Source organism: Rutidosis leptorrhynchoides, chromosome 3 (assembly GCF_046630445.1).
Source record: "Rutidosis leptorrhynchoides isolate AG116_Rl617_1_P2 chromosome 3, CSIRO_AGI_Rlap_v1, whole genome shotgun sequence".
NCBI classification, from domain to species: Eukaryota; Viridiplantae; Streptophyta; class Magnoliopsida; order Asterales; family Asteraceae; genus Rutidosis; species Rutidosis leptorrhynchoides.
Genome location: NC_092335.1, coordinates 532,799,359 through 532,822,489, shown reverse-complemented (window position 1 = coordinate 532,822,489; position 23,131 = coordinate 532,799,359). Strand labels below are relative to the sequence as shown.

Sequence of the window (23,131 nt, the reverse complement as noted above, 5' to 3'; positions counted from 1 at the left end):
TTACATATTGACTATTACAAGCTCATTTACCGTTAGATTTACATTTTACTTTCAACTCTATAATTAAATAAATTATAAATTATAGTATATTACAATAAAACATGTATATCTAACAAAATAAACTAACAAATTTCATATTTAATTTTTCATAACTTATGTTTTATAATAAATTTAGCTTATTTTGTTATATCTTTGACAACGAGTACTATGGATAGAATTTGTTTATTTCATGCTATAATTATTTTTGATATATTACGTTTTTGTTTTAATAACATATTAGTAAATATTATAATATTTTTTTAATATCCATTGAATATCTATTAACCCGCTTAATTCACTGGATATGGATATGGACGGATGTTCTGAAACTAAACGGATATGGATATGGATATGGATATGAATATGAATATGAATATGGATTAATAAAAATTAAATAGATATGGATATAGATAAGGCATCACCCGATTCATGTCATCCTTACATGTAACCTTCGTGGTCAAAGATTTATAATTTTATATTTTACATATCTAGTCTAGTCTAGTCTAGTAATATAGAGTATGATGGTTGATTCGCCAACCATCTGATTTAACCACATGGGCTAGGAAGTCATCTAGTTATAGAATGCAAAAGCCAATATATATCATATAAAAAAAATAGTTAAAGAAAAAAATTAACTTTAAATAAAGGTAGGTGATTCTCATATATCACTTTTTAATACATCTATACTTTTGTCTCATAAATTCACATTTATATCCTTAAATTTATCTAGAGAATTGAACTTATATTATTATTCTAAGTATAATAATTAAGTGTATAATATTATTAGTATATTAGGTGTTGATGGATCAAAAAGTAGTGTGTGAAAATCACTTTCCATAAATAAAGGTTTCTAAACGACATGAAAGGAAGATTAAAACGACTAAAAGCTACGTGCTTTTTAGTATATAGTAGAAATAGAAATATCTTAACGCTTGTCTTCTTAGCGGATCAAAAATTTGTAGTGTCGGGAGCAAAAAGTTGTAAGATATAGTCTAAAATGAACGGTTGTTCTTCCAAAAACATGCTAATATTGTCTAATTTCAAGATATAAAAAGTCGTTACGACACTTAATCTCATTCATTTCATTAGATCACAAACGTCATGAACATAAAAACTTAAGTTTTCCAAACAACGATCTTCATTTAATTCGTAAATATTAATTAATATAGTGGGAGTAATGATTTATACTATTTCAACCTACAAATCATTCTACTCAATACCAAAATGACGCATGAAAAAATTAATAATCATGATTTGGAGAAGAATTTGTTGATGACACATGTCAAAATCCTAGAATACTTCATGGATATTATGAGTGAAATGGTGGGGGAAAAATAATTTTTTCATATAATGGTAATATATACAATTTTACAACTTAAACATTGTATTTGGTAGCTTCTGACTCATTTTATTTTTAATTTATACATTTACCTAACTTTTGGAAGAAAATAAATTATGCTTAAAGAATACTTGTAACTGTTGGATGGTGCTTTGGTCAAGCCCACAATAGTTTTGTTGACTCAATTCTAACTTGGTTTCACACTAGAATGAAGACTACATACATGCATGACAACTATTATCTAGTAAACTCTTGAATGCCAACTATGTTATGAGTTGTATTTGAGATGTCAAATTCAAATTGTATACATATTGGTATTAGAAGTCAAAGAAAGAGGATGCACTAGAACTTACAACTTGTTTACAACTTGTTTTAAACAAATGACAAATGGAAGGAGTATGCAATTTGAAGTCTTATTCCTAACATACAAGTTCAACTATAAAAGGAAGTGCATGGATTTCATTTTGATCATCCCATACTTGAAAGAGTTTAATTAACTCTTGTAAAAGTAGTATAGAGAAAAGAATGAGGTATAGAATTGTTAATCAAAATTCTATACGAGTGAGTTAAGAGGGAAGTGTTATAATCTAGTGAGCGGTCTAAATACGTTGCTAGTATTTTAGATCCTAGATTGAGTGATACACTGTAACCTCGAGTTTGTCATATTTGCTAATAAAATCCTTCCCTGCTTCCGCCCGTGGACTAGGCCTCAAGCCGAACCATTTAAAATCTTGTGTCTTTATTTATTGCTTAATTGTTCTATTAATTTCTCGGGTCTTGAAAGTGCGCTAAATCACAACAAACTGGTATCAGAGCTATAGCTGTGATTAAATATACAAGATGACGTTAATAAGGTCCGACGTAGAGAAATTTAATGGCCAGAACGATTTTGGTCTTTGGCGAATGAAGATGCGGGCTCTATTGAGCCAACAAGGTTATTTGTTAGCTTTGAAAGGGAGAGAATCTCTACCCGAAAAGTTGACAGATGAATAGAAGGATGAACTTCTGGAAAAGGCACACGGCATGATTATTCTAAATCTTGCCGATTATGTGCTTAGAGAAGTTGCGGCAGAAACCACACCGGCTGAACTTTGGAAACAGCTAGAAACTCTATATATGACTAAGAGTCTCACAAACCGGTTGTATATGAAACAACGGTTGTATACTCTTCGGATGAAAGAAGGTTCACTAAATGATCACATCGATGAGTTTAATAAAATAATTTTGGACTTGAATAATATTGGTGTGAAAATTGATGATGAAGATCAATCGTTAATTTTCTTATGTTCCTTGCCAAAATCGTACGAGCATTTGGTTACAACTCTACTATATAGTAGAAAAACTATTTCCATGGAGGATGTCAAATCTACCTTAAACTCTAGCGAGTTAAGGAAGAAATCCTCAGCGGATTATGTGGAAGAAAGTGCGGAAGGTTTGGTGGCGAGAGGAAGACGTAACGATAGAGCATCAAGTAGTAACAACAAGGGTCGTTCTAGATCAAAAACAAGATCTAGAAAGATCAAGTGTTACAATTGTCACAAGGAAGGTCACATGCGTAGAGACTGTCCAGACTTAAAAGGAAAGAGAGAGATTTGGAATGCAACGGGAGCCGATAAAGTTGTCGCGGTTGCAGAAAATGATTCTGATGGCGCAAATGTTCTTAGTGTTACCGATAGCCGCTCAGTTGACGAGTGGATTCTTGATTCGGGTTGTTCTTATCATATGTGTCCTATTAGGGATTGGTTTGCCACCTATCGAAAAATAAATGGTGGTAAAGTCCTTATGGGAAATGATGTAGCTTGTAAGGTTGTTGGCATAGGAACAATCCAAATCAAGATGTATGATGACACGGTGAGGACTTTGACAGAAGTCAGGCATGTTCCAGAATTGAAGAAGAATCTTATTTCCTTGGGTACTCTGGAATCCATCGGTTGCGAGTATCGAGCTCGAGGTGGAGTATTAAAAGTCTCTAGAGGTGCACTTGTTGTGATGAAATGTGAAAGGTTCAACGACCTTTACTTGTTAAAGGGTAACACGGTCACTGGTGCGGCTGGAGTTTCTTTATCAGATAAAGATGTAGATACCACCAAGTTACGGCACATGCGCCTTGGGCACATGAGCGAGAGAGGAGTGATGGAACTTAGTAAACGAGGTTTGCTGTGTGGCCAGAATATCAAAAAATTAGAATTCTGTGAGCACTGTGTATTCGGCAAACAGAGCTGAATAAAGTTTGGCACATCCGTTCATAGGACAAAAGGTACTTTGGATTATATCCATTCAGATCTTTGTGGTCCATCTCCTGTTCCTTCAAAAGGTGGTGCGAGATACATGTTAACCTTTATTGATGACTATTCGAGAAGAGTGTGGGTTTATATCCTTAAACGTAAGGATGAAGTCTTTGAAAATTTCAAGCAATGGAAGATGATGATAGAGAAGCAGACTGGAAAGTTCATCAAGCGCTTGAGAACTGACAATGGACTGGAATTTTGCAAAGGCGAATTCAATGAGTTCTGAAAGAACGAAGGCATTGTGAGACACCACACAGTGCGGTTTACACCACAACAGAATGGTGTTGCAGAACGAATGAATAGAACGATCCTTGAGCGAGCGAGGTGTATGCTCTCAAATGCAAAATTACCAAATATATTTTGGGCTGAAGCTGTCAACACAGCTTGTTATTTGGTAAATCGGTCTCCATCAACAGTAATTGATTGTCAAACTCCTTTGGAGAAATGGTCAGGTTCCCCTGCAAGTTACAGTAATTTGAAGATATTTGGTTGTCCTGCTTATGCTCATGTGAAAGATGGTAAACTTGAGCCAAGGTCCAAAAGATGCATATTTCTAGGGTATGCAGATGGGGTGAAGGGTTATAGATTGTGGTGCCCTGATGGTAAATCATCCCGATTTCTTATCAGCAGGGATGTGACATTTGACGAGTCTGCTATGTTGAAAAAGACAGAGAAAGAACAAGAAGTTGATGGAATAGATCGTGAAGTTAAGGAGCAGGTGGAGCAAGAAATAGATGTTCCACAAGAATTAGTACAAGATACTCCTGTCGAGCCCATTGTAGAAGATGTACATGACTTTGGTGTTGATCATATGACACCAAAAGATCATTCAGATGAGCAACATGATCTACAGAATTATAATCTAGCAAGAGATAGAGAACGACGAGCTATAAGACCACCACAACGGTTTGGGCATGAAGATTTAGTAGCTTATGCTCTGAGCATGGCAGAAGATATAGAGGTCCAAGAACCTGCTACATATCGTGAAGCTATTGGTTGTCCAGAATCTGCAAAGTGGTCTGTAGCTATGAATGAAGAGATGGAGTCTCTTTATAAGAATCATACATGGGAGCTGGTGAAACCACCAAAAGGTCAGAAGATTGTTGGATGCAAATGGATCTTCAAAAAGAAGGACAAATTTTCGGGTGTAGAAGATGAAAGGTTCAAAGCACGCCTTGTAGCAAAAGGCTTTACTCAGAGAGAGGGAGTTGACTTTAATGAAGTTTTCTCACCGATCGTAAAGCATACCTCTATCCGCGTGTTACTTGCCATGGTTGCTTTACTTGATATGGAGTTGTAGCAATTAGATGTCAAGACGGCATTCTTACATGGTGAGTTGGAGGAACGGATCTTTATGCGCCAGCCAGAAGGATTTGTTGTCCAAGGAAAGGAAGATTATGCATGTTTGTTGAAAAAGTCATTATATGGCTTGAAGCAATCACCTCGACAATGGTATAAGAGGTTTAATGTATTCATGACTAGTAAATGTTACTCACGGAGTAATTATGATAGTTGTGTATATCACAAGAAGCTTCCTGATGGCTCGTATATTTATTTGCTATTATATGTGGATGATATGTTGATTGCTTTGAAAAACATGTCAGAGATCGATCAGTTAAAATCTCAACTCAAAACTGAGTTTGAGATGAAAGATTTGGATGCAGCTAAGAAGATATTGGGAATGGAGATTATCAGAGATAAACGTGAAGGAAAATTGTATTTGTCACAAAAGAAATATATTGAGAAGGTTCCTCAGCATTTTAGGATGGATAACTCCAAACCGGTTAGTGCTCCACTTACTGCACATTTCAAACTTTCATCGGCGTTGTCACCGGAAACTGAGGAGGAGGTGGAGCATATGTCACATGTTCCATATGCTAGTGCTGTGGGTAGCATCATGTATGCTATGGTATGTACTAGACCGGATATTGCACAGGAGGTAAGCGTGATGAGTAGATATATGGATCGTCCAGGAAAAGCTCATTGGCAAGCGGTGCAATGGATTCTTCGGTACCTTAAAGGGATAACCGATATTGGCTTAGTATTTAATAGCGGTGGTAATACTAATGTTACCGGATACGTTGATTCAGACTATGCTGGTGATTTGGATCGGAGAAGGTCTCAGACTGGGTATGTTTTTACTCTCGGAAGATGTGCTGTTAGTTGGAAAGCAACATTACAATCGACTGTTGCTTTGTCCACAACTGAAGCAGAATACATGGCTATGACAGAGGGTGTGAAAGAAGCAAAGTGGCTGAGGGGTTTGGTTAGTGATCTTGGTATACGACAAGATCAGACTATTGTGCATTGTGATAATCAGAGTGCGATACATTTGACTAAAAATCAAATGTATCATGAAAGAACCAAGCACATAGACATAAGGTATCACTTTATTCGCGAAGAAATATCTAAAGGGGTTATAATTGTGAGAAAGATTAGTACATCAGATAATCCAGCAGATATGTTGAAGAAGGTAGTTACTACAATCAAATTCAAACATTGCTTGGACTTGGTTGGCATTCGCGGTATTCAAAAGTGATGAGCCCTCAGGGGCTGGAAGGAAGCGGATATTGAGAGAGGATAGCAAAGGCGTGGAATGTTCGTCAAGGTGGAGATTTGTTGGATGGTGCTTTGGTCAAGCCCACAATGGTTTTGTTGACTCAATTCCAACTTGGTTTCACACTAGAATGAAGACTACATACATGCATGACAACTATTATCTAGTAAACTCTAGAATGCCAACTATGTTATGAGTTGTATTTGAGATGTCAAATTCAAATTGTATACATGTTGGTATTAGAAGTCAAAGAAAGGGAATGCACTAGAACTTACAACTTGTTGACAACTTGTTTACAACTTGTTTTAAACAAATGACAAATGGAAGGAGTATGCAATTTGAAGTCTTATTCCTAACATACAAGTTCAACTATAAAAGGAAGTGCATGGATTTCATTTTGATCATCCCATACTTGAAAGAGTTTAATTAACTCTTGTAAAAGTAGTATAGAGAAAAGAATGAGGTATAGAATTGTTAATCAAAATTCTATACGAGTGAATTAAGAGAGAAGTGTTATAATCTAGTGAGCGGTCTAAATACGTTGTTAGTATTTTAGATCCTAGATTGAGTGATACACTGTAACCTCGAGTTTGTCATATTTGCTAATAAAATCCTTCCCTGCTTCCGCCCGTGGACTAGGCCTCAAGCCGAACCACGTAAAATCTTGTGTCTTTATTTATTACTTAATTATTCTATTAATTTCTCGGGTCTTGAAAGTGCGCTAAATCACAACAGTAACAATTATTACTCTTTCCGTCTACTAAAAAATGTCTTGTAACATTTTTTTTTCCTAATTTATGATATGTAAGTGAAATGTTTATTTTACCATTCATTTAATAAACTATTACTAATTACTAATTACTATAATTAAGTCATGTAGTTGTTTTTATTAATTAATTCTTATGTAACCTTTATTTTTCATTTATTAAAAATACATAATTAGAACTTTAATGGATTTTTATTATTATTTTAAGTAAAGAATAAATATTTTCCCCACCAATATAAATGATAATGTGGACTTTTTTCGAGACGGGGGAGTATTTTTTCATTTAAAATCTGAGCCTATAATTTATGAAAGACTAGCAGTCCATTTAGGGTTTTTAATACGATTAGCAAGAAACAAGTGTAGTTAAAAAAAAAAAAAAAACTGATGTTAATCTTTAAAGTGTTATGAGGAAAACTAACCACTTCGACACAACAAAGCTAGAATAGCTCAGCTGGCTAGAGCGTGTGGCTGTTAACCCCAAGGTCGGAGGTTTGAACCCTTCTTTCAGCGTATGTAGTTTTAATATTTTATTTATGGCTGTTTTTTTTGTTACCTAAAGCTGATGTATATAAAAGCATGTGATAAAAGCATGTGATACATATCAAACGATTGATGTCTATTCAAACCATCGTAAACTTCCTTGTGTTGTTGTGTATATATGAATTTTACAATCATAGTTAATACAAGTTAATTAATTTAATATCTAATACAAAGTAACAACATAAAAAATAGAGCATGCAAAAACTTAACATAAACTTAGGCGGTCTCTTTTACTATTTTGCTAACTGTTCAAGCGCCGGAAATTTGTTCCATGTTTCCTCCACTATACCTACTTGCATCGGCAGCAATGAAAACACACTAATCGTTGACCTCCTGCTTCTTATGTCTTTCAAAACCCTTAAAGCGAAAATGGTACTTTCTGTGAACAAATTCTTTAGCCTCTATGTGTAACAACCTCACATTGGGCCTAGTGGTAATTGTCCTAAATGCCTTTGGGTGTTATTATATGTTATTTTAATAATTATATGTTTATAATTATTTAATTATATAGTTGAGACCAGTTTGTGACAAGGGTCACGGAACAGGTGTGTTTATTTAATTTGGACCTCGTTTGGACCACTTAATGAGGTGTTTCGTATTTTAGATAACTGGTAAATACCCGTGTGTATCACGGAGTAGAATTCTTCACTATGAAGAAAGCCTTGTTGAGTTAAATAACCCTGGCTTCTTCTTATTTCCTCTTTTGGAAATATCAAACACCGAACTTATACTCTCAAATACTCAAAAACCCTAACCTTTAATTCTCGTTTTTGTGTTAAATTGAAGTTGGGAAATCATTCCTTGTGATTTCACGAATCTAACAAGGTAAAATAATCAGATTTTCATAGCCAAATCAGTTTGCAAAATGAGTTTTTGTTTAGATTTTGGTAAAAGTGGGGTTTGAATCAAAAAGTGATTTGAATGTGTTGTTTATGTCAAATTGATGTTAGAAAACGTTTGTATATGAGTTATATATGTTTCCTAAGTGATTTTGTAGTGTCAAAATAGTGCAAAAAGGAGATTTGGGGTTAAAAATGACGAAAACAGCGACCTGGTACTGATGAACAACTCCCGTACGATTGCAGGATGCATCCGTACGGTTACGGGGTGTATCCGGGACATTTTGGGTGCATCCGTGCGGTTGCAGGGCGCATCCGTACGGTTGCAGGTGATCGTTCCTTATTTGTCACGATTATTTATGTTTAAATACGCAAAATTAACTATGTGTGAGTGAAAAAGGCGATACTTTGATGTGGTTTTATGTTTTACAGGTAAGAAAGATTTTGGAACGAAATGTGGTACAAAACAGCGGTTTAAAGTGGATTATGGACAAGATTTGAGAGCTTAAAGAGTGATTAGGAAATTTGTATTGGCGTAAAATACGCCATTTTTGGCGTAAAATACGCCACAGCTCAGGTCAATCCAGAACAAAAGTCCATCTTTGGAGTAAAAATACGCCCAGAAAAAATAACACAGGCGTAAAATACGCCAGATGTGGCGTAAAATACGCCAGGCCAAAATTCCTGGTGCCGGAAAATTCGAAAATTAGCTTTGTGGCCAAGTTTTCTAACCCCTATTTAAAGGGAGCTCTAGGGTTACGAAACCAACACTTTTTTCATCAGTTTTGGCAGCAGAAAACATTCCCAAACACCTCAAAACACCATCTAATCATCATTATTCAAGGATTCAAGTCAAGATCAAGGTATGGTTCATCATGCAATCATCAAGAAACTCATTGATTATCATCACCAACATGCTTGGCTAGTTTTCTAAACTTTATCCTTTCCATGAACAATTGAATCATGTATGATTTCATTCAAGATTATGTGATTTGTGATGTTTAGTACTTTTGGATTATGATGTTATGAATCAAGTTGATTTTTGATTAATGCAAGTTCTATGTTTGTTATTGCAAGTTAAATTATTGTGATTTAACAGCGTGTTCTTGATCCAACTTAGTGTTAATTAGATTAGGGATAAAGACACTTTGTCTAGATTGCATAGTTTAAACCCAAGATAATAGAATTATTGAACTCAAGAAGTCTTGTCTATGAGATTTGATCAACAATTGATAAACATAATGCTTGTTTGAATGAATGCATGTTAAATTGGGATTGCGAAAGGATAAAGGCTTTACTCTCATTGTTTACATTTCAATCTTTTCAACTGCACGCTAGTTTAAGTTTAAGTTTTAAGTAGTGATTAATCTAAGTAGTCTTTATTTAAACCAACAACTCAATCTGGAAATTGCTTGCTTGTTAACCATTACTTCCCGTGGAACGAACCCTGCTTACCCTAGCTAAGTTAGAGTAATTAGGCTATTTTTGGTCGACCCTTCGACATCGATCAAATTTTGGCGCCGCTGCCGGGGAGGTGTGCGCTTGATTTGCAAGCTCTTATTTTATTGCTTTTGTGTTGATTAGAAAAAAACCATAAAAATTATAAAATCAATAAAAATCCAAAAATAGTGTTTTGTTTATTTTTGTTTTTGTCAGTTTTACGCTCGGTGTTCTTGTTTTTGTTGAAGTGCAGGTTAGTGTATGCAAACTCGGAGTTCGGGAGATCAAAATCTTAAGCCTTTAGACCCGGAAATCGAGAAATCTGCAAAAGCTAATCGAAAAGCTACAAGAATCTTAAAGGGTTCGACAGTGACTTCAGCATCCACTCAACCACAGTTAGAGACACATCCGATTGTTCCACCAAACTCTCCTAAATCAGAGTCTGACACTGAAGAGGAAGTTTTTAATCAGAGTCTGACCACCAAACTCTCCTCAACTCATTTCGATCTTGCCAACCTATGGCTAATGAGGAGCCATATGAACACATCACTGAATTTAATGGGATATGTGCTACTAATCAGGTAAACGGTTTCACTGATGATGAGGTACGTCTTCGATTATTTCCTTATTCACTTAAGGATAAGGCAAAAAGATGGTTTCTCTCCTTGCCCGCCCGGAGTATTAATACTTGGGCGGAAATGAAAAAAAGATTTTTAGAGGAATTTTACCCCATAAGTAAAACTTTAGACATGCGTACGCAAATAAAATCTTTTAAACAATTACCGGGTGAATTATTTTATGAAGCGTATGAACGTCTGAAGGAGTTACTTAGGGCATGCCCACACCATGAGATACCAAAGTGGGAATTGGTTAAAGTTTTCTATGATAGTTTAGATTCCCAAAACAGGCAGTTTCTTTTGGCGGCTAGTGGTGGGGCATTCTTAACTCGGTCTAATGATGATGAATGGACGTTCTTTGAACAGTTATGCAAGGGTTCAAAAACCCAAACTTCGGTTAATCGTAAACAACCTAGTACCTCCCGAGTGAATCATGTTTTCGATTCGGGTGGTTCATCTAGGAACTTAGAGCAGGAATTTGATGATTTGAAAATGCTTATATTTAACAACCCAAACCAGGGTCTTGCTTGTAATATTTCGCAGGTTCAGGAAGTATGTGAGATTTGTGGAGATCCTTCTCACTTTGCATACGGATGTAGAAATGGGATTCCACAGGTAAATCAACACATAGTGGAAGAACAAGTTAACGAGGTTCAGGGACGGAGATTTGATTCATACTCCAACACGTATAATCCGGGTTGGAGAAATCATCCTAATTTCAGTTGGAGCAATAACAACGCTCTGAATGCTAACCAAGGGAACCAACTTAGACCATAAAACAACTTTCAAAACCAGGGTAACTTTCAGAACCAAGGCAACTACCAAAGAAACTATCAAAATCCTTATCCCAACAACCGAAACCAAAACCAAAACAATTATCAAAACCAAGGCCAAAACCAAAACCAAAACCAAAATCAAAACAGTACTTCAACTAATCAACCATCTAGCTCGGATGCTAAGATGGATGCGTTCATCTCCGAAATGCGAAAAATGATAGAAGTGCAAAATAAGTCGATTGGTGCATTGGCTAAGGAGATAGGTAATGTAGCGGAAAGTAAGGGAAATAGGGAACCAGGTACAATTTCAAGCTACACAGTTCTAAATCCAAATCATAAGGATCAAGGAAAAGGGCATAGCATTAACATGGTAGGTACCTTGAGAAGCGGAAAGAAGTATGACAATAAGGTTGGTGAAAAAGAGGTAGTGCAACCAGAGTCAAGTAAGTCTCCTATGGTTCTTGATGTGGAAGAGGTAAGTGAAGTTGATGACCAGGGAAAAGAGGTGAAAAATAAGGACCCAATTGTTAATGAGACCGGGAAACCGGAGACGGAATCAAAATCCGTCCCATTTCCCAAGGCCTTAGAGTCCCCAAACCAATTCCCTTATGGGAAAAAGGGACCACAACCAAAGGACATGTGGGAAATGTTTAAACAGGTTAAGATAAATTTACCCCTCCTCGATGCTATTAGGCAAGTCCCGTCTTATGCTAAATTTTTAAAGGACCTTTGCACTCAAAAGAGGAAGCAAAGGGCGACTTTACCCAAAAAGGTGGAGCTAACCGAGCACCTAAGTGCGGTTGTTTCGGGTACACTTCCACCTAAGTTTAAGGACCCAGGGACCCCATTGATAGCTGTGACTGTAGAAAACGTGAATGTGAAAAAGGCGTTATTGGACCTAGGAGCTTGCATAAATATTTTACCTTTTTGTCTAGTTGACCGATTTGAATTGGGTTTAATGAAAAGAACCGACATAATTATCCAACTAGCGGACCAGTCAATCAAAACGCCTAGGGGGATATTAGAAGATGTGATAGTAAAAGTGGAGGATTTCTATTACCCAGTTGATTTTGTTGTTATGGATATTGAACCTAGGAATAGAGATGCCCAACCCACTATAATCTTGGGACGCCCATTTTTGGCCACCATTAATGCTCACATTAATTGTCGAACGGGAGCTATGGACATATCTTTCAGTAATCGCAAGATGAGGATTAATATCTTTAATTCTCTTCATACATCGGATGTCCATGAATGCTATTGGATAGATGTGATTGATGAATTAGTGGAAAAACATACTTCTCACCTAATAATCAACGACCCAGTAGAAATATTTTGCTTAGGTGATGAAGAGGATGTTGAGTGTGAAGAGGTCAAGGCAGTAGAATTAGCAGTAGCAAGTACAATGGATGCTAGGTTGCCACCATGGACTCATAAATATGAGTCACTACCTAAATCCATTGATACTAATACGAGACCTTCACTAGAGTCACTATAGTGACCCGTCCTAATCCACCTAGACGAATACATTACATTTGGTTACATCGCGAGGTACTTGACCTCTATATGATACATTTTACAAACATTGCATTTGTTTTTAAAAGACAAACTTTCATTACATCGAAAGTTGACGGCATGCATACCATTTCCTAATATATCTAACTATAATTGACTTAGCAATAATCTTGATGAACTCAACGACTCGAATGCAACGTCTTTTGAAATATGTCATGAATGACTCCAAGTAGTATCCCTAAAATGAGCAAATGCACAGCGGAAGATTTCTTTCATACCTGAGAATAAACATGCTTTAAAGTGTCAACCAAAAGGTTGGTGAGTTCATTAGTTTAACATAAATAATCATTTCCATCATTTTAATAGACCACAAGATTTTCATTTTTCATTTCTCATAAATATACGTCCCATGCATAGAGACAAAAATCATTCATATAGATTTATTTTAATCACAACCTTATTATTCTATATATTACTTTACATATTCAATTCAAATGATTAAATTGTTTTCTTTCATTTCAAATTAGAATATATACTAACATATATATATATATATATATATATATATATATATATATATATATATATATATATATACACACACACATATTTATTTACAAACAGATGTTCGTGAATCGTCGGGAATAGTCTGAGGTTAAATGAATTTATGAATATAGGTTACAAACTTTGTTACTCAACATTACAGACTTTGCTTATCGTGTCGTAAACATATAAAGTTTAAGTTTAAATTTGGTCGGAAATTTCTGGGTCGTCACAGTACCTATCCGTTAAAGAAATTTCGTCCCGAAATTTGAGCGGGGTAGTCATGGATGACAATAAGTATGTTTTCATGACACATATGAGCTGATAAATAGATTTTTTTTTACTATTGGGTAATATGGATAAGATAATTCGATTACTCGGAGAGTACGAGTGAAGCTTTCATAAAAGAATGAAATGAGTAAATATCAATTCGTCTTAACCGGCGACGTAGTCACGGTTAATTTCCGGAATCTAAGGAATTTAAAGAAAATCTTGGAAATCGATAAGATCTGATTCTTCGGGATTTATGAAAATTAAGATCTCTTTAATTAAATGCGATTATCTGTCTCGATTGCTTTGTCTGGTATTTCCACTATAAATGAACTTCTTCCCTTCCATTATTTTCATCATTCCTATACTTTCTTTCCTAGTTCATACATTCTAAAGATTGTGAAAATGCCTAATCTCGTGCTAATCCTTGATATTTTTCTAATTATCATTCCTGTCATCCTTCTTTTCAATCTTCCACCAGAAAAATCTGTTTACTTCTACTATTGCCTTGGGGTGATACTATTCTTAATTATACCGTGTCTTTATATTGCTATTCGTATTAATATCTACGGTTTATAATTTATGTATTGTCGTCGGGCCTTATATCTTTCCTTATTTTTTCGGAGTCCCTGCTACCGTTTTTCCATAATCATTGACATCTATGGTTAATAATCTTTTATGTTTGCTACGATTTATACCCCCTTTCTATTTCGGAACTTCATGCTTTTTTTTTCTTTTCGCGAGTAATGGTCCAGAATTCGTAGGTACGGAGTTTCGAATGAACATCATGTACTAAATAAGAAGGAACGTATTGGCACGGTTTAATTTGTCATATTACCAGAATCACTGAGAATAGAACTGTCAAGAATATATTTTCTTGACATGTTCAGAAGTTAAGCAGAATGAAAGAGTTAAGTAACATGGCACATGATGATGTTATGATCTGTGAATCATCACATCCCATTAGAAACTCAGCATGACTTACTGTAATATAATCACGTTGATCAAGTGTCATTATATTATACTAACTCATGCATCAGTTCCCAACACTACTTCAAAAACATTCATATTTCAAACTCGAAGGTTTCAGAATTTAGAAACTAAAACAGTTTCCCTTCTCATGTAACACTGATATCGCGAAGAGATAAATGATTTCAGATAGGAATAGTTATGAAAATATCTTCAGAAATATGAAGGATACTTATAATGAAAGATATGATGATATTTTAGAATTTTAGAATTAAATTGTGATGAAAAAATCCATTCACGATGATTTAGAGCGATTTAGGAGCAAGATATTCGTTGAAGGTTTCATCGGATACAGTATTACCTGGATTCTTTGAATATAGGGTATGTCCCTTGTATTTGTCCTTGATCTCCTTCATGATTTGCTCATTCTGTATTTCAGTACCAAATTTCCGAGCTTTGCCAACATACTATCCTTTATCATCAAACTTTTGACTGTTAACTTCGTTTACAGTTACCTATAGTTTCTGCTGCTTCATTCAGCTTGTTCAAAATTTGAAGTATTGATTCATAGACTGGTTGCTTTTCAGAGTTTCGGAATGGAAGATCATAATTCTAAGAAATAAATGTTATATGTACACATATAACTGCTGATTTAGACATGATGCGAGATTTCAAAATACTGATTGCTAATTCCCAGTAATTGATGTGGTAATTCTCGTTATAAGATGTGGATGAGTATATGAATAGATTTTAACAAACAATATAATGGTTCTTTGGAGAGGTTTAAGTCACTGAGTAATGAAGTTGTTGGTAAGTTTACTGCTAATGCGGTGTAATATAAATGGTTCTTCGGTAACGATGACGAAGGGACAAATGTATATATCAAAGTTATAATAAGACTTATTCGAATGAAAGATCGATGCTGACTTGCTGGAGCTGTGACAAAATTGGCTAATTTGAAAAGGAATTGCAAAGTTATTTTCGGTAATAACAACGCCAAATAAGCTAGCACAGATACGTGTTAAACGTTTACTCAGGTTCCGAGTATTTTCAGGTGCATAACTATATGCATCAATCTTTTCTTCCGTAGATGAAGTGCGGTTGATTCATCCTCTGGATTGAGGTGTTTTCAAGAATCATGAAAGGTTTGAACGCAGTTCGTAATTGTCAAGATTCAATTGAGGTTTAAGATGAAATCAAGTGGCAAACTTGAAGAAATGTTTAGTTTCATATGTTATAATCAATATTTTAATTTATTTCAATTGTCCAATGTTATTAGTCCACAGTCGATAGTCCACATTTAACAGTCCAATAATTCATATATAGTTTAATATATAATATTTGAATTAATTAATACGTATCGTGACCCGTGTACATGTCTCAGACTCGATCACAACTCAAACTATATATATTATTTGAGAATCAACCTCAACCCTGTATAGCTAACTCAAACATTACTGCATATAGAGTGTCTATGGTTATTCCAAATAATATATATAGATGCATCGATATGATATGTCAAAACCTTGTATACGTGTCCCGATATTTAAAGTGCGTAAAAAACAAAAATTAAATGACAATAAATAAAATTGCGAAAATATAACTGGCGATAAATAAGTTGCGATAGATAAAATGTAATCAGTTAGCTAGGAACAGTTAGCTAGGATTTTGTTAGCGTGAATTCTTAATAAAATTTCTCATAGTTAATTTGTTTGTTTTTAACAAATTTTATTTTGTCCAATGTTTTTTTCATTATGCCACTTGTTGGATTCTGGTAAATCAAAATCTAAATATGAAATTGGATGAAAATGGTTATCCTGCGGTGAACGGATACGTATATCGGTGGTTGTAAGTAGGATAATGAATGATTGTTGAATCAGATTCGCAGAATGCACCGTGTAACTAATTAATGTGAAATTAAAATATTCCTTTGGTATTACCTACCCGTTAAAATATTTTCATTATTAACAGTTTGTACGAAAGAATTTTCAAATACAATCTTTATGAAAATATATATACATATATATTTTCTTCAGATGTAATTATGGATTTAATGAGTCAATATGATATTAAACTCATTTGATTTTCGGTTTGAGCTAGAATAAATAATCTCTAAAACTTTTAGAAACCACATATTCTTCGCAGAATATTTCTTCAATGAAGTTATGAATTAATACTTCATCGTTCATTGTTGTTGGTACTCATTGGTATCTATGGTGTGTATGACGTTGATGTTCGTGTGACAGATTGTGAAGTTGAGGTTTTCGATGCTGTTGTTGTTGGTGGTGGTAATGGTATTGTTGGCGTTGACGATGGTGGTACTGGTTATGCTATTAGTACTGCTGCTGGTGCTTGTAACCTTTGCACCATATTCTCCAAAGCCACTACCCGAGCGCGAAGCTCGTTGACTTCTTCTATTACACCGGGGTGATTGTCGGTTCGGACAAGCGGATAAATATGATCTAGAATTTTGTATAGTATATAATCATGATGAGATACTCTGGAAATGAGAGAGAAAATGGTTTTTTGGACAGGTTCGCCGGTAAGTGCTTGTGACAACCCGGAAATATCCGGTAAAATTTAAACTAAATCTTTACATGATTTCATTTAACCTCGACTAATTTCGATGATTCACGAACAGTTATTTGTAAATAATAAAGCATTAGTATTAATTTATTATTATTATTAATATAATTATTATCATTTACAAATATCATTATCAGAATTATCATTATGATTAAAAACAATATTATTATATTATTATTATTATTATCAAAATTATTATTATTATGATTAATATGATTATTAATATCATTAACATAATTTATATCATTATTATTATTAGTATTATCCCTATTACTAAAATTATTATTATTATTATTATTATTATTATTATTATTATTATTATTATTATTATTATTATTATTATTATTATTATTATTATTATTATCATTTTTAATATAATTATTATTATTACTAATATAATTGTTGTTATTATTAATATTATTAATATTATTATCAATTCTATTATTATTATTATATTTGTAATATTAATAGTATTATTATTAGTAATATCTTTATTAATTATCAATTAAAGATTAAAAATAAGAAAAATATAATACAACAAATTGTGATCTGTATCTGCCTTTCTTATTTTTATATAATTTTTCAAAAAGCAGTATTATTAGGTATGCAATCTTTTTATATTTATATTTTTCCACGTTCTGTTTTATTTATTAATTATAGGATCTGCTTTTATTTCTTTATTAAGGACGAAATATCTGCTTTATATTTTTTTAGTATCTGTTATTCTTTATTTCCTCGTGATTTTTTTTATTATCTTCTTCCTGATTGAATACCTACTGCAAATTCTGTCAAATAAGGGATACAGCATGATTCAACAACTGGCATTATATATTAACTACTGCAAACCACAATTTAAAAACAGATATATTTTCTTCTTTCTTTCTTCTTTTCTCTCCTGCCCTGTACGCATACCTTTTTCTTCAAAAGCTCGAATTCAAATTTATTTCGAAATCTGTAATTGCAGTTTTGTTAGGAATAATTCAATTAAACTTCCTGCAAAATTTCATATCCCAATTCCTCATAACGAATCTTAATTTCCGAGTCAAAGTTAATTTCTAAAAAGTCAAAACATCGTGTTCTTCGCGAAATTCGAATTTGTTTTGATGATTCCAGTTAAATTGATGATCTAGAAACATTCTAGGAGTAATTTGAAACATATTTTGTGTTGTGATCTTTGGCTAAAATGTTCCCAATCTCAAAATCATTTTTTTTTTAAACCGTGAGAAACAGCAGCAGTTGGTTTAATATTTTTTTATTGTTGTTTTGTTGTTTGATTTAACTAAACTCAGATTAATTATGATTTAGTTTCAAATATATCATTCAGTATTCAACACCCATTTCATATCAAACCCTAATTCAAATCACATAATATAGATTTCTCATCTGATTCTTCAAGCTCCAATGGCAGCGTAACCGGAATAAACGAACCAATCAGCCATCATCTATTTTGGATGAATTGGGGATGGGTTCGTAGTAAACTTAATCAATGGAGACAAGAAGAAGGTAATCCCTTTCACCAACCGAATTCACCTCTTGGTGAAGAACCTGAAGCACTTACCGGCGAACCCGTTCGGAACACTATTTTCACCCTCATTTCCAGGATATCCAGTCATGAATATATAATATCCAAAATTCTAGATCTTATTCATCCATTTGTCTGAACCGCCAATCATCCCGAAATAATAGAAGAAGTCAACGAGCTTCGCGCTCGACTGGTGGCTCTGGAAAATATGGTACGAATTCAACAAGCATCAGCAGCACCAGCAGCATAACCAGCACCACCAGTACCATCAGCATCACCACCAACAGCATCAGCTTCACCAACAATAACATCCACATCCCATACTTCAACACCACAATCTGTACCTCAAACATCAACATCGTACGCCTCATAGATACCAAGGAATATTAGTAATAATGAGTTAAGATGTATTGACTCATTCTTCCTGAAGAATTATATATGTATACTTTATATATATGGTTTGGAACACTAATAAATCTTTTTATACTAAGCTATTACATGTGAATCTTAACTAGTATGTACTACTTGGTTAATTCATATCACTAATATGCTATGATGTACATTTTTTGTTAATAACTTAACAATCGTTAATCACTGCTTCAGCACAATAAACTCCATTTCATAATAAACCAAGTGTATTATTCAAATACATGTTTGATTTTACACTTCTATTTTAGATGCACTCGTAACTTTTTAGAAAAACATTATTCGAAGTTCACAAGAATTTCACGAGTACCAGCATCATATACCAAGGTATATCAATAACAATGAACAATGAAGCATTGATTCATAACTTCATTAGCGAAATATTTCGCAACAATTATGAAATCTCTAAGGTTTTGGAGATTATTCTCGTTTCAACCGCAAATCAAATGAGTTTAATATTATATTAACTCATTAAATCTATATTATATCTGAAGAATACATATATGAACGTATATCTTCTCCTTTGTACAAACTGTTAATTGTGAAAATATTTTAACGGGTAGGTTAAACTTGAGAGATATTCATATCTCATATAAATATGTTACATTGTACATTTTTCCATTCTGATTCAGCAGTAATTAACTATACTACTTACATTCACATGATATATGTATACGTTCACTAAGGAACAACCATTTTCATACAAATACAATTACATATTCTGATTTTGACATATCAAAATTTAAGTAAAGCTTTAGCAAATGTTATCTTCCTAAAGATCACTAAATTCATGAATTATATTCATTCGTATTCTATGATGAATTATCACATCAAACCACCAAACTTACCATTCCTTACTTTTGAAAATCACAACATTTCTTCGTCAACCGTTAGATCCATTGATGGATGCATCCTACGCTTAAACACTTCAAATTCAAAACTCTTGAAAACATCCTTTGTATCTTGACGATCACAATCAGCGTTTAATCATCTAAAAATAAAATTTCTTAAAACCATCTCGGATTGATAATCGATGATTCAAATATGGCTGCATTAAATACAGAGGAAACAGCAAAGTTGTAGATGGTCTCAATGGCCAAAAGTTTGATAATAAAGAATGGTACGTTGGAAAAGCTCAAAAGAAAATTTGGAACTGAAAAACGGATTGAGCTAACCATGGAGGAGACCAAGGACAAATACAAGGACCAAACCCTATATTCAAAGAATCCAGGTAATTCTGGATCCGATGAAATCTTTAGAGAATATCTTGCTCCGAAGTCATGTTAAAAGCTTGCGAAAAAATTTTCTTCATCAATTTTCGAACTTAGAAATTCCAAAATGTCATTATAAATATCCTCTATATTTCTGAAGATATTTTCATAACAATTCTTGTCCGTAATTAATTATCTCTTTGCGATATCTTTAATACATCATAAAGGAAACTGTATTAGTTTCTATATTCTGTAAAATTCAAGTTTAAATTATGAATGATTTGAAGAAGTGTTGGGAATTGAAGCATGAGTTAGTATAATATAATGACGTCAGGCCAACGTAATTATATTACAGTAAGTCATGCTAAATTTTTTAATGGAAGATGATGATTCATAGACTTTATAATCATCATTCGCCATGTTACACGACTCTTACATTCTATTTAACCTCTAAACATATCAAGAAAATATTTTTCTTGATGATTCAGTCTTTTCCGGATATTCTGGTAATTTGACAAGTCAAATCGTACTACTACAATTCCTTTCTACTTTGCATATTATGATAATTCGAAACTTCATACCTACAAATTCTGGACCATTACTTGCTTTACAAAAACATGAAGTTTCGACATATAAGGGAAAATATAAAGCCCGATAACGACACCGAAATTACAAACCGTGTATATCAATGCGTATAGCAATATAAAGACACGGGAGAACTAAAAACACTATAACCCCAAGGGCATAGTAGAAGTAAACAGATTCCTCTGATGGTAAAAGAAAAAGAAGAATGACTGCATATATGGTCAATATAATAACAAGTATCGATACAGGATTGAGCATATTAACAAATCTTTTGGAAGTAGGAATTTAGGAAGAAAGTATAGAAGTGGTGAAGATAATGAAACGGAAGAAGCTAATTGATAGCAAAATTTCCAAACACATCAATCGAGGCAATTCACCGGATTTAATCAAAGAAATCTCAAAATTCCGTAAATATCGGAGAATCAAATCTTATAGATTACGAAGATTTCCTTTAATCCCTTAAATTCCGAAAATTGATCGCGACTACGTCAAAAGTTAAGGCGAACATTTAATTTTCTCATTCACTCTTTTACAATAGCTTCGTTTATACACTTCCTATAATTGAATCGTTTTATCCATATTATTCAATAGTGATAAAACTTTATTTTTCAACTTATATTCATCATTACAATATTCTTGTTGTAAACAATGATGATCTCTATCAAATTTCATGACTATGATTTTCATGAACTCCTCTCTGTATTGTCTACCCTAATATTGTGGCATAAACGCTCAAGGTTTTAAATGAGCTCAATACTATTCATGACACATTTCATTTGTTCAGTTTACTGAAATGCTTATATAGTACCATTATTCCTTTTGAGAATAACCTAGTCAAATGACACTCTTGCTAATCCTTTAGATAACATCTGCATTAATGATAAAATGCACTTTGTAAAAGAACATGTAGAAGTTATGGTTCGTATGACTTAAACGCTTGAAACAAAACAATATTTTATCCGTTAGAATTCACGAAAGGCCCCGAGCATACCTGGGAACGTGAAGACCAAATAAAACGTAAATATTCTCACATGTTTACAAACAACGCCGACTGATGGCAACAAACTAAATTTTGGGACGAAATTTCTATTAACAGGGGGATACTGTGACAACCCGAAAATATCTGGTAAAATTTAAACGAAATCTTTACATGATTTCATTTAACCTCGACTAATTTCGACGATTCACGAACAGTTATTTGTAAATAATAAAGCATTAATATTAATTTATTATTATTATTAATATAATTATTATCATTTACAAATATCATTATCAGAATTATCATTATGATTAAAAACATTATTATTATATTATTATTATTATCAAAATTATTATTATTAGGATTAATATGATTATTAATTTCATTAACATAATTTATATCATTATTATTATTAGTATTATCCCTATTACTAAAATTATTATTATTATTATTATTATCATTTTTAATATAACTATTATTATTACTAATATAATAATTATTATTATTAATATTATTAATATTATTACCAATTCTATTATTATTATTATTATCTTTGTAATATTAATAGTATTATTATTAGTAATATCTTTATTAATTTTCAATTAAAGATTAAAAATAAGAAAAATATAATACAACAAATTGTGATCTGTATCTGCCTTTCTTATTTTTATATAATTTTTCAAAAAGCAGTATTATTAGGTATGCAATCTTTTTATATTTATATTTTTCGACGATCTGTTTTATTTATTTATTATAGGATCTGCTTTTATTTCTTTATTAAGGACGAAATATCTGCTTTATATTTTTTTAGTATCTGTTATTCTTTATTTCCTCGTGATTTTTTTATTTTATTATCTTCTTCCTGATTGAATACCTACTGCAAATTCTGTCAAATAAGGGATACAACATGATTCAACAACTGGCATTATATATTAACTACTGCAAACTACAATTTAAAAACAGATATATTTTTTTCTTTCTTTCTTCTTTTCTCTCCTGCCCTGTATGCATACCTTTTTCTTCAAAAGCTCGAATTCAAATTTATTTCGAAATCTGTAATTGCAGTTTTGTTAGGAATAATTCAATTAAACTTCCTGCAAAATTTCATATCCCAATTCCTCATAACGAATCTTAATTTTCGAGTCAAAGTTAATTTCTAAAAAGTCAAAACATCGTGTTCTTCGCAAAATTCGAATTTGTTTTGATGATTCCAGTTAAATTGATGATTTAGAAACATTCTAGGAGTAATTTGAAACATATTTTGTGTTGTGATCTTTGGCTAAAACGTTCCCAATCTCAAAATCATTATTTTTTTTTAAACCGT

At 33.0% G+C, this 23,131-nt stretch overlaps 1 protein-coding gene and 1 non-coding gene across 2 annotated transcripts; both read left to right on the top strand.

The window, feature by feature from the left end:
• The first annotated feature begins 7,425 nt into the window (after positions 1-7,425).
• TRNAN-GUU (transfer RNA asparagine (anticodon GUU)) lies at positions 7,426-7,499 on the top strand. The gene has a single exon. It is a non-coding gene; the product is annotated as a tRNA-Asn (tRNA).
• Positions 7,500-11,385: 3,886 nt separating this feature from the next.
• On the top strand, positions 11,386-12,699 carry LOC139901952 (uncharacterized). The gene has a single exon (XM_071884613.1). The coding sequence runs from the start codon at positions 11,386-11,388 to the stop codon at positions 12,697-12,699; it is 1,314 nt and encodes a 437-aa protein (XP_071740714.1).
• Positions 12,700-23,131: the final 10,432 nt, after the last annotated feature.